This window comes from Penaeus japonicus, unplaced genomic scaffold (genome assembly GCF_977035675.1).
Source record: "Penaeus japonicus unplaced genomic scaffold, GWHDUDI00000001_assembly GWHDUDI00000007, whole genome shotgun sequence".
Lineage (NCBI taxonomy): Eukaryota > Metazoa > Arthropoda > Malacostraca > Decapoda > Penaeidae > Penaeus > Penaeus japonicus.
The window spans coordinates 17312222-17327221 of record NW_028234409.1 but is presented as its reverse complement, the minus strand read 5'-3'; the positions used below and the strand labels follow the sequence as shown (position 1 = coordinate 17327221).

The window sequence follows — 15000 nt, the reverse complement described above, 5'->3', positions numbered from 1 at the left end:
CACCGCAAGCAATATTGCAGGTAATTATTTCCATTGCGGCTGCCCGGAAACTGCCGCCGTTACCGAGAAGTGCGAGGAGGACACCCCGAAGCGCCTTCCTGAAGGAGGAAGTGGCGAGAGCCTCATCTTCGCTTCTGGGTGGCCGGGCTGGAATTATGGTCGGTGTGCTAGGTCTATACTGAGATTACAACCAACCTCAGCGTAATGTGACAAAAGAAACACGCAGCGAGAGCTCCCGACTACTGAGAGGTAATGGTGATGGCGGACGGGCGGCGTGTGGGTGGTCTCCGCAGTTTCCGGCCAGCCACTCCATGCCTGGAAGAAAAAACCCGCATCTGAACAAGAGCTAATGGAATCAAGCATCTTATTGATGCGAGTACAGTTCCAGAATCACGAGATTAATGGCGAAGCGAGCGGGAGTGAGCGGGGCAGGGCGGGCTGGCGGGCCTCGAGGAAGGAGCGGCAACGTCTTGACCCGCCGGCTGTGGGTGGTCCCCGCTGACTTACGTGTGGAATGACCGTCGGACACAAACTGGAGATATCCTTGATTGAGGCATCAGCGGGAAGTGGTTCTCTTCTCGACCCGGGGTGTTGCTGTCGCTTTTATCATAGAGTTTTGTTTTATTGACCGATGTCTCGCGTGTCTTTGGCGAGTTTCTCCTCGTCGTTTTGCGAAGAAAAGGCATACATGAAAGCTACAACTAGGAAGTTATTATGTATGTATCCTCGATCTGGCCATGTTAACTGATAAGAAGACGTTTGCACCCCCATATATTTCTTATTACTGCCTGGATCACCTGCCCCGACCCGGATACCCCGGCCATAAACATTCTATCATGAAACACTTCCACGACCTTATCAGCATCCCAGTCCAACCCCAAAATTCCAATCACCGCGACCGCTCTCGACTTGCATTCATCACCCTGAAACAGCCATAAAAATCACTCTGACCACCGCCTATCGCTAATTCCCCGCCCTTTACCACTTCTAATGTTCACGAGAGGACTATAAACCTGAGCTCACCTACCACAGCGCCCGTGTTCCTGCTCGCTCACGCCCGACGCCCACACCACACTTTATGTGCTCGCGCCCCAAAGCTTCTCTCTATTACACCTGCCCCTTCTTGCTCGCTCGCCCAAGCCAGGGACACGGCGCTCGCGAATCGGTCACACTTGTCCGGCGAATAAGTCTCCCGAGCCCTGCTCCCCGAGCCCTTCGCTCCTCCTCGTGCCCCGACACACAAACACCTTGCATGTGAATGGGTTATTCTTTAGAGTCAAGATTAATTCTGTTCACGATTACATGAATTAACATACATTACCGATGCATAATTCTATTTAATCTTTGCTAGTGGAGCCAAATAATACGGCTGGATAATTGATCCATCAGCACCGAGACGCCATGGCTATTCAGGACTAGCCGTGAATGACAAAAAACGAGTTACAGGGTCGGGGAGGAGCAGGGGGAGGGGAGGGTAAAGCCCGGGGTAGGGGAGGAAGGTGTCCGAACTATGTCTTGGCTAATTTTAGAAAGAAATGATATAAAACGTTTTAAAGATTGATACGTAGAGAAAACAGAGAGAGAAAAAAAACAGAAAGAAATTCGATATTCTCACGTTGAACACTGGCACTTATCTGCAACACGGTTCACCAGCGCTTAGATTAACGAAGCATAAAGGAAAGTGTGTATATAAAAGAGTGAGATCGCCGAGGAAAGGGAGGTGTCGTCAGACGGGCTCGCCTCGACCAGCACCGTCCGTGTGGGACTGGCGGAGCGTGTGTTGATGGCATGTAATTTTCACACTTTACACGGGACAACTATTCGGGCCACAGCAATCTACACGGTGCCGATACTGTTCGGACACGGTTAATGTTAGGCATGTCTTTTTCTTATCTATTGGGAGATGAGAGGGAAAGGGCGAAGATGTTTGGACAGGTCGTACGAAGGGTGTGTGTGTGTTTGAGTGAGTGGGTGAGTGAGTGAGTGAGTGGGTGAGTGAGTGAGTGGGTGAGTGAGTGAGTGAGTGAATGATTGAATGAATGAATGTGTGTGTGTGTGTGTGTGTGTGTGTGTGTGTGTGTGTGTGTGTGTGTGTGTGTGTGTGTGTGTGTGCGTGTGCGTGTGCATGTGTATGTTCGTGCGTGTGATAGTTCGTGCGTAAGGTTTATTTGTTTACTTAGCGCCTTGTTTGTGTGGTACATCTGAGAGTCTATCCCTCATTCTGCCAGTTATAGTAAGCCAAACTAATGCGATCCATCTATTCTAATAGTTGTGTTTACAAGGAAGAAAGATACTAAAAGTCGCATTAATTTATACAAATATACAAGAATGATTGATGTTCACATAAACCATAAAATGTGTCGTGAGGCAAGTTTCTCCCTTAAACCAATTTACACCAACAAGAGAAGAAAATACACACCAAAATGTTCTTTAGCACTGAACATTAAACACCGCGCGGTGGTATTTCTGAAGATCCATTTTTATCAGTAATAATAGGGACTGGCCGCCCCTCTCATCCCAGACTGCCAATTCCGATATCGATAGTTGGTATTACCGCAGCATCTAAAATAGTGTTCACATAAGGTATCGAGACGCGGGGCCGAAGCGCTCGAAGCCCCGAGTTAAACGACAGTGCGCTCGTGTTCGTACAGCGCCAGAAGACCCACCCAATGTCGGTGTATCAGTCCACGACGTTGACTGATAGGAACAAGGTGAAGGGCGCTATTACTCGACGCCTTACATGCATCTCAATGGTTCTCCCTTTAAGTCTTAGACCATTGCCTTTGCCTATCTGACCTCCCGGTTCTACAGATCTTCGGCTACATTACAAGGGACTGGCGTCGCTTCTTGTGAATTTCAAGTCTGCTTTCGTATCCAGAGTCAATTAAATCTCCCCCCCCCCTCCCCTCCTCCTCCCTTAGGATAATACCTCCGGGGGGGCTTCCCTCTGTCCCCTGCTTTGACGGAGGGACTCATGGCAAGAGATTTTTTTTCTCTTTTCCTTTCAACATTTCGCGATCTTAGATTACTTGTTCGTCCGTCGTTTGAAATAAAATCCTGAGATACGGCGCGGCCATTACCTTTTTATATTGTATTTTATTTTATTTTATTTTTTTATTAAATACGTATCCAGGAATTCGCGTACGAGCTCTGGACGGGGAGAGCGCGGAGCCTTGTATTGTGACGGGTATCGTCAGGCCCCTCCAGGCCAACTGTCAGCGAATTAGGAATATTACCGAGGTATACAATCCTCATCCCATTCGACACGCTGATGAAGCTGACATTTACCGCTTGTTAATTACGGGTCTGCCCACATGGCTCTCTAAGCTCGCCGGGCGCTGCTGCAGACTACAGACTCGCAGGTCCTATTAAAGGGCTTCGTGCCGTCTGCTCTAGCATTCAGCCTGCAGTTCCCCTTCGAACTGCCGGCAAGTTTTCTGCAACTTGGGAAAGCATAAAAAGCGAATAGCCAAGGGCTATGAACACACAAACGCGCACATTAATGTGTGTGTGTGTATGTATGTGTATATATATGTATATATATATATATATATATATATATATATATATATATATGTATGTATGTATGTATGTATATATATATATATGTATGTATGTATGTTTCTATCTATATGCATGCATGCATACATACACACACACACACACACACACACACACACACACACACACACACACACACACACACACACACACACACACACACACAAACATATGTGTATATATATATATATATATATATATATATATATATATATATATATATATATTGTATATATGTATTATATGTATATGTATGTTGTATACATATATATATATATATTCACATAAATGTATGATAAAAATTGAAACATATAAATATATATATATAAACATATAAATATATATATATATATATATATATATATATATATATATATATATATATGAATATATAAATTTATGAATATAATGATTTAAACCGTAATAGAGGTTTAGAAAATACTTTTTCAAAAGTTACGGCCATGCTTTTCGTGAATTATTTTCGACTTCCATTTTTACGATATGATTCAAGTTCCACCAGAACGGACATCATACTCACTTCCGGCAGACAATATGATTTTCCAAGATTGCAATAAGATTTTGCAGTTAGGATGTGCAATACATGTACGTACACATACATATAAAAAGGTTATATAATCATAAAATGATAAAGTAACCATCTGCATCAAAAGAATCAGTGGCATGAGTCATAAAATACAGTAATAATAAGAAAAGCCAATATCCTTCGTAATCTATATCGGTCGGCGAATCACGACATCTGGCAATCATATTATAACTCCTAGCGTATGTTGCATGCAATTGAAAAACCGCATTGAAGAGTTTTTATGCTTATATTATAGGCGATATTGCATGTACCTCTCACACAGCAGATGGCACCCACGAACCTAGTGAGTTATGTCCGGGATATTTTTTTTTTCTTTTATCTTTTTTTTTATCTTTTTCTTTTCTTTTGGTTCTTTCTAGTTCCCTTTTTTGGCCAGTTTCCCAATGATCTACCAATATTAAGTCTGGACTGCATATTGTTCGTCAAAAATCATGTCATAGTAAGGCTGATTAAAGGCTGATTGGGGTAGATTACCGGGGCCGCTCGTACTGCAACGTAGCAATCAGTTCGAGGCCAATGATCAATCTTAGGCTAGCAATAACCCCACAACTTCACCATTATCATTTGACGGACCCGGGCATTACTCTTTAATTGTAGGTATCACAGACTTCCTTTCTTGAGTTATTTCCACCGTGCCTCCTCGCCATTGGCTGAAGTAGGACCGAAATGTGACTCCAAAAGACATACATTAGTGATATGCCCAGTCGTATTCTGGTATCACGTTCAACCTCCTCCATGACATAGACTGTTCGAGAGATCTTCTTCTTTTTTTTCTTCTTCTTTTTTTTTTCTTTAAAAGGAAGGGTTCTTGTCTTATAAGTGTCTGCCTCCGTCGCCTTTCCTCGATTTAGGAGACAAGAACGAAACTTTCGGCTTATTTGTCTCGCGGATTTTTGCCTTGCTTCTAATGTTGTGTGTAATCGTTTTATTACTTTGATGTTCTCTAGTCGTGTGTCATATTTTTGTTAGTTTTTTTTTTCCCCGAGTTTCTGAGTTTGCTTAAATTTTCTTTGGTTATAATTAGAGCAATTATTATTATTAATTTTTACCTTCAGTGCATTCCCTCATGCTCACATCATTTACCATTGTATCATTCTGATTTTGCCTCAGTCTGGTAATTCTACTTATCATTACATTTCTTTATTTTCGACTTACTTTCCTCTTCTTACTGTGTTGTTTTGTCTCTCCATTTTCATACGAATGTGCACCCTTGTCGTCCATTTCCCTCCACGACCATTCTCTCTCCAAGGTCTTACCCCCCCCCCCCCCTCCCCTCCATGTGGTTCTCCTTCTTCAATCATACCATCGCCTGTGTGACTACCGGATCCAAACCCAGCCACGGATTGCATATTAATTACAGATATTAAGCTCATTACTGTCTTCCTTTTGCGCGGCTTCGAGACGTTGCAATCGTCAGCTTCTGTTGTTCTTGCTGCGCCTCGCCCTGCAAACCGAGTGGGAGGGAGGGGGAGGGGGAGGGGGTGAAGTGGGGTATGGGAGATGCCGGGAAAAAGGGTGCGAAAAGCGAGGGCTTTGTGAGGAGGGAAAGGGTGGCGAGGGAAGGGGTGGGGCGATGAGAGAAGGGTGGGTGAAGGAAGGGTGAGAAGCGGTCAGGGTACACTGGTTCTTCATATATAGTGTCTCGGAGGAGGGTCTTGAGATGGAACCTCTGTCACATGTTTCCCGGGTTATACCATGCGGTTGTTAATATACCCGTGAAGTTGTGGCGCGGAGGATATGTGTGGTAATGATAACGGTGAAGGTGTTGCCGTGAGTGATGGTGAATGCTCCAGCGAGGAACAGCTGCGAGTGTGATCCTTGCGGCGGTCATTGTGGTGACGAGTGTTGACAGTGGCGCACCGTGCACCATTTGTGGTTTCACTTCGATAAGTCTTTATGTTGTCGCGGTTTGTTCTCGATACAGGAAGATCGTCAAATGACATACATTATAGGAACCTCACGTAACAAAAATCAACAGTTTCGAATGGAAGTTTCGCACAATACACCATGCACTGTGGAATAACAACAACAACAACCGCTGACCCGTATCATCAATACTAAAACCCGTTAAGCTGCAATCACTGACTGTTTCCCAGTAAATTATCTTGCTAAGTTTTTATGCTATCACCTCGGCTCTAAACCCCGATTTCCCCCTTCCTCCCTGACCCCACTGACCCCGCCGTACCCCCTCTAAGGCGCAACGACCAGTAAGTGAGAACCTCTCCGCCTCAGGTATTGGCTACGCGTCAGGTTGTCAGTCAGTTTCTCTAAGTCCCCCCTCGCCGCGGAGAAAATGAGAGCCCGAGATCCTACTTTGAGGCAGGAGACTTCAGAATTTCTTTTATCCTTGCTGATTGAGGGCGACTCGGAGACCCCGGGGTTCACCGGAGGTCGCCGAAACCACGAACGATAGATTCTGGTTCGCGTAGGTCCCGAATCGTGCGCGGAATCGGTCCAGGAAGAAAAGAATTGCGGCTGAATACGTTTCCCACCGCTCATCGCCTCCCCGCTTTCTTCCGATGGAGATTAATCGATGGCCGAACCCTTTCCCGTTCTGAGCCGAACTAAATCATTTTCGAATCGTGCGATGCAGAGAGAAAGGGAAGCAAGGGCGGAAGGGCGGGGTCTCTGCTTACCTGAGACGGTTCAGAGGAAGTGAGTCGCTGGCGAGGGCTTGAAAGAAGGGGAAGGAGCAAGGAAAAAGAAAATGATTTCGAATTGGTAACTCTTAATCAGAGTGACTTTGCCGCGTGGTATGCAAGCCAACTATGGGCGTCGTCAGGTTAACCAGTGTACACCGACCAATTTCCTCCTGGATTATGAGAACAGAAATATAACAAACCCCCTCAGGGCGTAAATACTAATGCCGACTCTCTCCCCCAAGAAGGAAATGGTAACGACAAGCATTAAAAGCGAGAGAAAAAAGAGCATAAGAAGATAATGCACAAAAACACGCCTTCCTTTGCGCCCGAGTCGGGAGCGATCAGCGGAGGACATCGCCAGGGTCTTCACGTTACAAGAATTATTGGTGATGGACCTCTTGCGTGCGCGGGTGAAGGAGTCAACTACCGGGCTGGGGCCTTGATGTTGCCTAAATTATTCTCGTGTGTCATTAGGCTTCACGGCAATCTCGGGCGTGCCTCGCCGTGTGTTGACGCGCGCGGCTTGTAGCTTGTTTTGCTGATAGGGTGTTTGTGGCTCGGCTTCGCAAAGTGACGTGCTCGAATAAGGCGTAATTCTTTGATGTTTTCTTTGAGTGTTGTTTATCTTGTATTTAGCATTAAGAAAATGACATCCTTCCGGCGTTGGGCAATGCCCCTGGCCGGAGTGTTCGAGTGCCCTAACACTAAGTGTGCAGGTCTCCTTACAGGTACGCACAAGGACTCGAGCGGAGCTTTCCGGGGCCCTGATGACACCGTGACGGAGGAAAGAATCCAACATATCCTGACCGAAGCCTCTCGCGCCATGACCTCCTCGACGGCAACCAGCCAGGCGGGTCAGCAGGACCAGGACTCTCGCAGCACGGACTCCAAGTCGCCCGCCAGCTCTACGCACTCCCCCAGGTGAGGACCTTCCCCGCATGCATTGGAGGAGCTGTTCATGACCTGGTGTGATGGATGGCCTTTTATGCCACGATTTTAGATTTCACATTTGAAGAAGACGGTATTTGTTTTAATGATAAGACACATTAGTAATTAATATGTTTCAATGAAAGTATAGCATTTATTTATAAAAAAAAAAAATCTGTGAAGCTTGGTGTTAACGTTGCAATTTCCGCCCACCTCCAGTAGCCCGCTGTCACGGGGAGATTCGCGGTCGCGGATCCGCAAGTACGACAACGACGACATCCCGCAGGAGAAGGTGGCTAGAATCTACCAGGAGGAACTTGTCAAGCTCATGTCAAGGCCTCAGGAGCCCCAAATCCCCCTCCCGCGAGACCCCCAATATCCGGGGATCCTCTTCCCCTTCCTGGGCCAGTCACTGCTGTTCAACAGATCCCACGAGGAGGTCAAGCTCGCCCTCGACGCCTACCACCAGGAACTGAGCAAGCTTCAGGGAAATGCTGCTGTCACAGGCATGGGCCTCGGCGCGGTTGGTGAGTGAAGCTTCCACCCGACATTGTTTACCTGTTAGATTTGATATTGATTTCTCCTCACTGACATCCATCTCATATATCAGCTCTTCTTGATTCGTATTTTTCTCTTCACCAACACCAGGCCTGGGCATGGGCGGCGGCGGAGGCCTCGGTGTGGGCGTCGGAGGCCCGTCACTAGGCATGGGCGTGAGTCTCGGTGCGGGCGGCCTCCACAACGGCGCCCAAGACCTGACGATGCCCAAACGCGAGCAGAGGAACGGAGACGAGGAGGAGGAGGGACGCAACCCGAGCGTCACCTCTCCCTTCGGACCCAGCAGATCCAAGGCCGAAACCAGTAAGTACTCTCGCATTACTCTGTCTTCTGTGTGTGTGTGTGTGTGTGTGTGTGTGTGTGTGTGTGTGTGTGTGTGAGTGTGTGAGTGTGTGTGTGTGAGTGTGAGAGAGAGAGTGAGTGAGTGTGAGAGAGTGAGTGAGTGAGTGTGAGAGAGTGAGTGAGTGAGTGTGAAAGAGTGAGAGAGAGAGAGAGAGAGAGAGAGAGAGAGAGAGAGAGAGAGAGAGAGAGAGAGAGAGAGAGAGAGAGAGAGAGAGAGAGAGAGAGTCGTGAAATCCACAAAGCAGTTCAAACAACCATATAAGCGTATTAAGGGATGTAAAACTGTTAAGTCACCATGTGGCTGTGTGTAAGTAATCAAACCATGTCGATGTTGACACGCGCGTGGTGTGTGTGTGTGTGTGTGTGTGTGTGTGTGTGTGTGTGTGTGTGTGTGTGTGTGTGTGTGTGTGTGTGTGTGTGTGTGTGTGTGTGTGTGTGTGTGTGTCTACCTGTCTGTACATACTTTCGCTGAAGAAAATCTTTACAAGTATAAACAGTGATCATCCTTTCATATACATCATCTACATATCACAACGCTTTATCACACACACGCATGAAGAGAATTTCCCGATGTCTTGTATGTTTAATAATATAAAAATGCATGTGAATATAGGAGGAAGATTGATCTTATTATTCATTAACACCTGGCATTCTCAGCCTGTCTAAATTCACCTTCTTCCTGGTACCATATGGCGCCGTTATTTACTTGGCAACGTCCTGGTTCTTCGTTTTTGTTTTTTTGTTTTTGTTTTTTCTTATAGACATGAGACATGATGTTTCCTTATCGCGATATTATTACCATTATTATTATTATTACTCTTATTTTGTTTTAGATATTATTAGAAATCTCACATTTTCTCTGGGAGGCTTAGAGCATCCTCGCCACCAAGTTCAAAATTCAAACGTACCATTTTCTCTGATCACTAGTTGGCCGACTAAGCCCACTCTGTCATAATAGATCACTGCTTAGCGCCCTATTCATTATACTGCCGCCCACATCACTCAATATCAAGTTGCAATCCGTTAGTATCACCTGTGCATTGTTGCTGATCGGATATGCCAGCAAATTATGAAAATTAATGTCTACCCGACGGTTTTTCACGTCGCCATTTTCTTTTGAGAGAAAAAAAGAAAACTTGTAGACTATCTGTTACGATAGGAAAAGTATATGTTTAGTGCATATATTTTTTCGTTGCTCATTTGTTTTTTTGCGCGTTGCATGGTTGTTTACACAGGGGCGTTAAAGTTTTCGTTTCGTAGTGAATACGATTACAATGTTAAGTGAGAGATCGTCCGTCACACCGTTTTCTTTATGCCTTATTTACATTATTATAATCATTGTTTATGGTTGTTATTGTTTGTGTTGATAGTATTGGTATTATTTTTATTATTTATAGGATTATTATTATAATTGATAGTCTTGCTATTATTTGTTTTTGAGATATCAAACTATAATTCGCTTGGCAGACGTTAAAGAAACAACCAACCGAACCCAAAAAAGGGAAAAATAATGAAAGTGTGCAATGGCAGGAAATCCTTTGTTATAAGTCCATAAAACAGTTATCATCATCAATAACAGTAAAATGACGTATCAAGATTCCGTATAGTTATCTGCGCAGACACTATAATCTCAGACTTCCTCTCGATTACTCACACAAATGGGATAAAGAAAATAAATGAAACGCGTTTTAAAAAAGCGGGACGTATTATACATTACTTCCTCGCAACATTTTTCAATCATACAAATTATTGATGAGAATATAGATCTTTTTTTTAGATATGTTGCATATAATAAATCTAAAATGTGTTGCGGATTGCATATATTGCATATTGATCTCTTCTTTCTCTGACGTTGATATTTTTTACGATCAGATCCGGTCTCTTATGTTATAAATCTTCGAAATGCCTAAACCTTTCACACTCCTCGACTCAACAAGTAGCTACGGTACTTATATCCGTTTCATATTTCGTCGAAAAAAAAAATAAAAAGGAGGATAGAAAAGGGTGGTAAAAAAAAATGATAACGTAACTGATAGACAGAAATAGATAGAAAAAAGGAGCCCACAATATATGATGTCTGTAGGTGACCCACATCATATACATGTCACATGCGAAGCAATTTGGACGAAGACCTAAGACCTGTGACGAAGACCTAAGACCTGTTTTAGCCACGTTCCCCGAAATCACGATTTAAAACCTCCGCTAAACTAGGATCCGTTCCCACACGCTGTGACTAATGCCTGGCCATGCGTCTTTCAATAGCATCGAAACGTCAACAAAGGCATGAATTCCTTTGTTAGATCAACATTTTGAAGAATGACATATCTATTGGCCCTCGGAATCGCCTCCCTCGTTTCTCCGAAGACGGAAACTGATTGCGCTACCGAATGTGTATATTTACGAAAGCATTAAGGCGGACGTCTTGAATATTCAAATCGTGACGTCACGATTTCCTGACCGGTGAAAAAAAGGAAGTCCTTAAAAAATGATGTTATTTCCACGAACGCATATTATTTATTTAACCCGTTGTACCGATGGAGTCCCACGCTAGTCTCCTTGACGTGTCTCTCAGGAACTGCTATTGTCTTTCTCGCGTAATGTGAAGCTATCGCCGAGAGGGGAGGAAGGAGGGGGAGGGAGGGAGAGAAGGAGAGGGAGAGGGAGAGAAGAATAGGGATAGGGAGAGGGAGACGGAGAGGGGGAGAGGGAGAGAGCGAGAGAGAGAGAGAGAAAGAAAGAAAGAAAGAGAGAGAGAGAGAGAGAGAGAGAGAGAGAGAGAGAGAGAGAGAGAGAGAGAGAGAGAGAGAGAGAGAGAGAGAGAGAGAGAGAGAGAGAGAGTGAGTGAAAGCGTAAGTGAGCCAATCGAAAAAAAAAACTTTTTTTTTCAAATTAGAAATCATGTCATCTCATATTAAACTTCAAGGTGGAAGATTAAGCGAGTCAGTATTCCGGTAACAAGGTGACAGGAGTGATCTATGGGTCCATAAATATCAGCAATCTTTGATCCTTTCTCAATAGATGGCATGATGTGTCGTCTACTTGATTTTACAAAAAGAGAAAACTAAAGGGACTGGCGCAAGATACAGGAGTCACTCGTATCAAAATTGGTCATTATGATTTAGTGCCAAATCTCCATTTTCCCAGACATTATTGTTTCAACTACTTTCTTCATCATTATGGCGAGCTTAATTTCTATTCATTTATTAATTAAGTACAATTTATAGACCGGCATAAATTTGAAGCACTTGAATCAGGTGGATTCCCTGAGAGGTGGATGATAAAATGTGAATTTGCCGAGCAGCTGGCAACCCCGCGGCCGTAACTCTTTATTGCTTATTTGCATAACTGATTCACTTGTTTGTCTGTTCCAGTTCATCCCATTCTGTCTTGTTTTGTGTCGTCGTCCTAATTTATTAAGCGCATATGTGCTTGCTTGACTAAATTATTTGCGGCATATATATGTGAATGCGCGGGGTTCGGTTTTGCATATGTCCCTCGAAGGCGGCAGATGATGTAAATACGTGGAACATTACATAGTAAAAAGTGAAAAAAATTGCAGTAAACCGGTTGAATTTCGATCCTGAAAAGTGTCGGATGGAATATTTTATTTGGGAGTTATTCTCTAGTTAACTTTTTTTTTATTTCTTGGTTAGTAATGGACTCCTCCACAATAATTTTCCCCAACAACTGGCGGCAGCAGATGCAAGTGAACAAATGATATAATGAACCCTATTTTGCAGTCTGCTGGTCTAAAAATACGTTTGCAAGCCACAGACGAAGTGCTATATCATATGGAGAAATGTGCATTTGAAATTGAGTATAACAAGATTAAGTTGGTTAGTTAATATCGTTGTTAAAACTTGATAAAATAATTATGACTTTTAGCTCCCATGAATTATTGACAATTTCAGAGACGAGGGACTTCGGTGTTACCAGCTAGGTCGTAATTCTAGCTTGCATGTCGGGGTTCAGCTTCAGTATCATATGGGTAAAATCCGGTTTGTGTGACATCAGTATAAGCAACTCGATGCTGACCTCATCCTTCTCCCCAGTGTCAGTAAATATATCATCTCCGTTTGGTGAAAAAACTCGCGGGCAGATGGCAGCACTTGGTGTCTGGTGGCAACTTACGGTTTTTGCAATTTCCTGGAATTTTAAGGGGGACCATTTTGTCATATTGCTTGGTCTGTTTTGTTTGCTATTTGCATTTATGTGCAAGAGTAATTTGACTCTTTCCTCTTGCATACATGTATTATGATCGGGATTTTATCTTGATTTAAGAGACGCGCCGGACATGCCAAGTTTCAATAAGTAGAACGTAGACAAACATCCCCCACAATCTGGCTTATCCTTATCCCCACAATAACCAGGCTTCTTCACGCTCTCCTCCGACGCGCATCGATACAAACATCAACGCATCAACGGCCGTAAGCAGACTAATCGCGAGGAGAAGTCCCTTATTAGCGAAAGCGTTTCCAAAGAGAGGCACAATGCGGGGAGCGAAGGTCAGAGGGAGGGCGGGTGTAAATCATGCCCAATTAAGAGAATCTTGGATTGTTTATGCAGCTGTGCCACATACTGTTCCTATCGCCGGATCAAGATGTTGTGGGGATAAAAACTCGGCTTCGGTAATGATATAGAACGTCTCGGGGTATGTAAGGTGAAGGCTGTATGTACCATATAGGATCTGTATTCATTTTTTTTCTCTTTTTTTGGGTGGGGGAGGGGCGGGAAAGGATGTCTGTTAACAGTTTACCCACAATGAAATTAGAGAAGAGGCAGGTCGATGGCTTTGTTTGTCTCTTTTTTCAGTTCGTTTTTTTTTTCTTTTTTTTTTTGCAATCGGTTAAACAGAACCGCGGATCAGAGTCATTATCGGAGTATGTAATTACACTATATTACGACGAGCAAGCATAGACAGAGAGCCGAGCGTTGCCAAGTCATACAATTATTTTTCTCTCTTTTTTTTTTGAGTAAGATTCTCACACCATTCCCTGCGGATAAAAATGATAACGCCGCCATTTCCTTATCTCGTGCGACCCCCATTAGGACGCAACAACACACCCTCATTCTCTCACTTCTTGTCGCCTCTCTCTTCCCAGCGCCATCGTGGACAGATTTAAGAGCATGGGACTTTTTTTTTCTATTATTTACATCTCTCACCTCCCCATTGCTGATGAGTTCTGTTCAAAGCGAGGTCATGGGTCAGTCTACCCCACACCCTCGCCCCTTCATAGCACAACCTAGCAACCACTCAAGCCATTCACTCACTCTCCCTCGAGATGCAAGAGATTACTCACTTGCATGAGTGCCAATCGAGCACCCAGATCGAAGCTTCTTGACTAATCACAGTCCTTTGAATTGTTGTCTTGTCTTCGTAAGGGCTCTCTCTGACCTCTCTTTACATCCCCCTTCCCTCTCTACACCTCTTTACATTCCTATTTATACCCTCTCTCTTTCTCTCTCTCTCTCTCTCTCTTTCTCTCTCTCTCTCTCTCTCTCTCTCTCTCTCTCTCTCTCTCTCTCTCTCTCTCTCTCTCTCTCTCTCTCTCTCTCTCTCTCTCTCTCTCGCCCTTCCTTGTTTGATTCAGCTTTCCCTTTGTGAATCAGTCTTCATAATAGCATTCTCTCCTGTGTTTAGACACCTTGGCACTCCTCTCGAGTACACGCAAGGATCCGTGTTGACTCCAGTCCCCGCTAGTGTACGCAATCACGCACCTCCATTCCACCTCCATTCCATCCACAGATCTCAGCTCGGCCACCACGCCTCTGAGCAACCTAGTAACTCCCATCACCTCCATCGCAGCGACCAGTGGGGACGACCTCAGCGTGTCAGCGTCGCCCCTTCAGCGCATGGCGTCCATCACCAATTCGCTCATGACGGGGCCGCCCATCACCACCGGCTCGCCCCTGAGTCAGAAGCCCCTGAAGGCCGTCCTGCCGCCCATCACACAGCAGCAGTTCGACCAGTACAGCAACATGAACACGGAAGAGATCGTCAAGAAGGTAAGCGAACGCCCTTGTGTTTGTTGTTGGTATGTTTGTGGTTTTCGCGTGTGCTAAGACGTTGGTTCTGACGTAAGACTTTCGGAACGTTGCTTCGTCGCGCCCGCATTAGTGAATTATCGTGAAACAGGCTGCTCCCCTCGCGTCAGTATATCAGTGTTGTTACCATTTTTCTCTTTATCAAGTGCGAGCGTAGGTGGTTTCAAAATCTCCCACTGGAGGTAAGCATTACGTTTGAGGAAGTAGCACACACTTTCACCGAGATTATTAGCAAGTCAGTGTTATTGCCATTAGCGTCAGTATTATGGACGGATAGTCGGTAATCACAAACTCAGTATTAATACGATGCTTTTTGTCCGC

The 15000-nt window shown here is 44.6% G+C and overlaps 1 protein-coding gene across 49 annotated transcripts in view; it reads left to right on the top strand.

Moving 5' to 3' along the window:
* Positions 1-15000, top strand: part of LOC122248827 (homeobox protein cut) — a 348197-nt gene that overhangs the window by 321351 nt on the left and 11846 nt on the right. For 16 of the 49 annotated variants that reach the window (XM_086538498.1, XM_086538497.1, XM_086538492.1 and 13 more), the window contains 4 exons: positions 7524-7728; positions 7954-8261; positions 8383-8595; positions 14381-14640. In XM_086538498.1, coding sequence (XP_086394624.1) covers positions 7524-7728; positions 7954-8261; positions 8383-8595; positions 14381-14640 — 986 coding nt within the window. The remainder of the gene's footprint in view (positions 1-7523; positions 7729-7953; positions 8262-8382; positions 8596-14380; positions 14641-15000) is intronic. The other 33 variants (XM_086538511.1, XM_086538506.1, XM_086538505.1 and 30 more) reach the window with 6 other exon arrangements.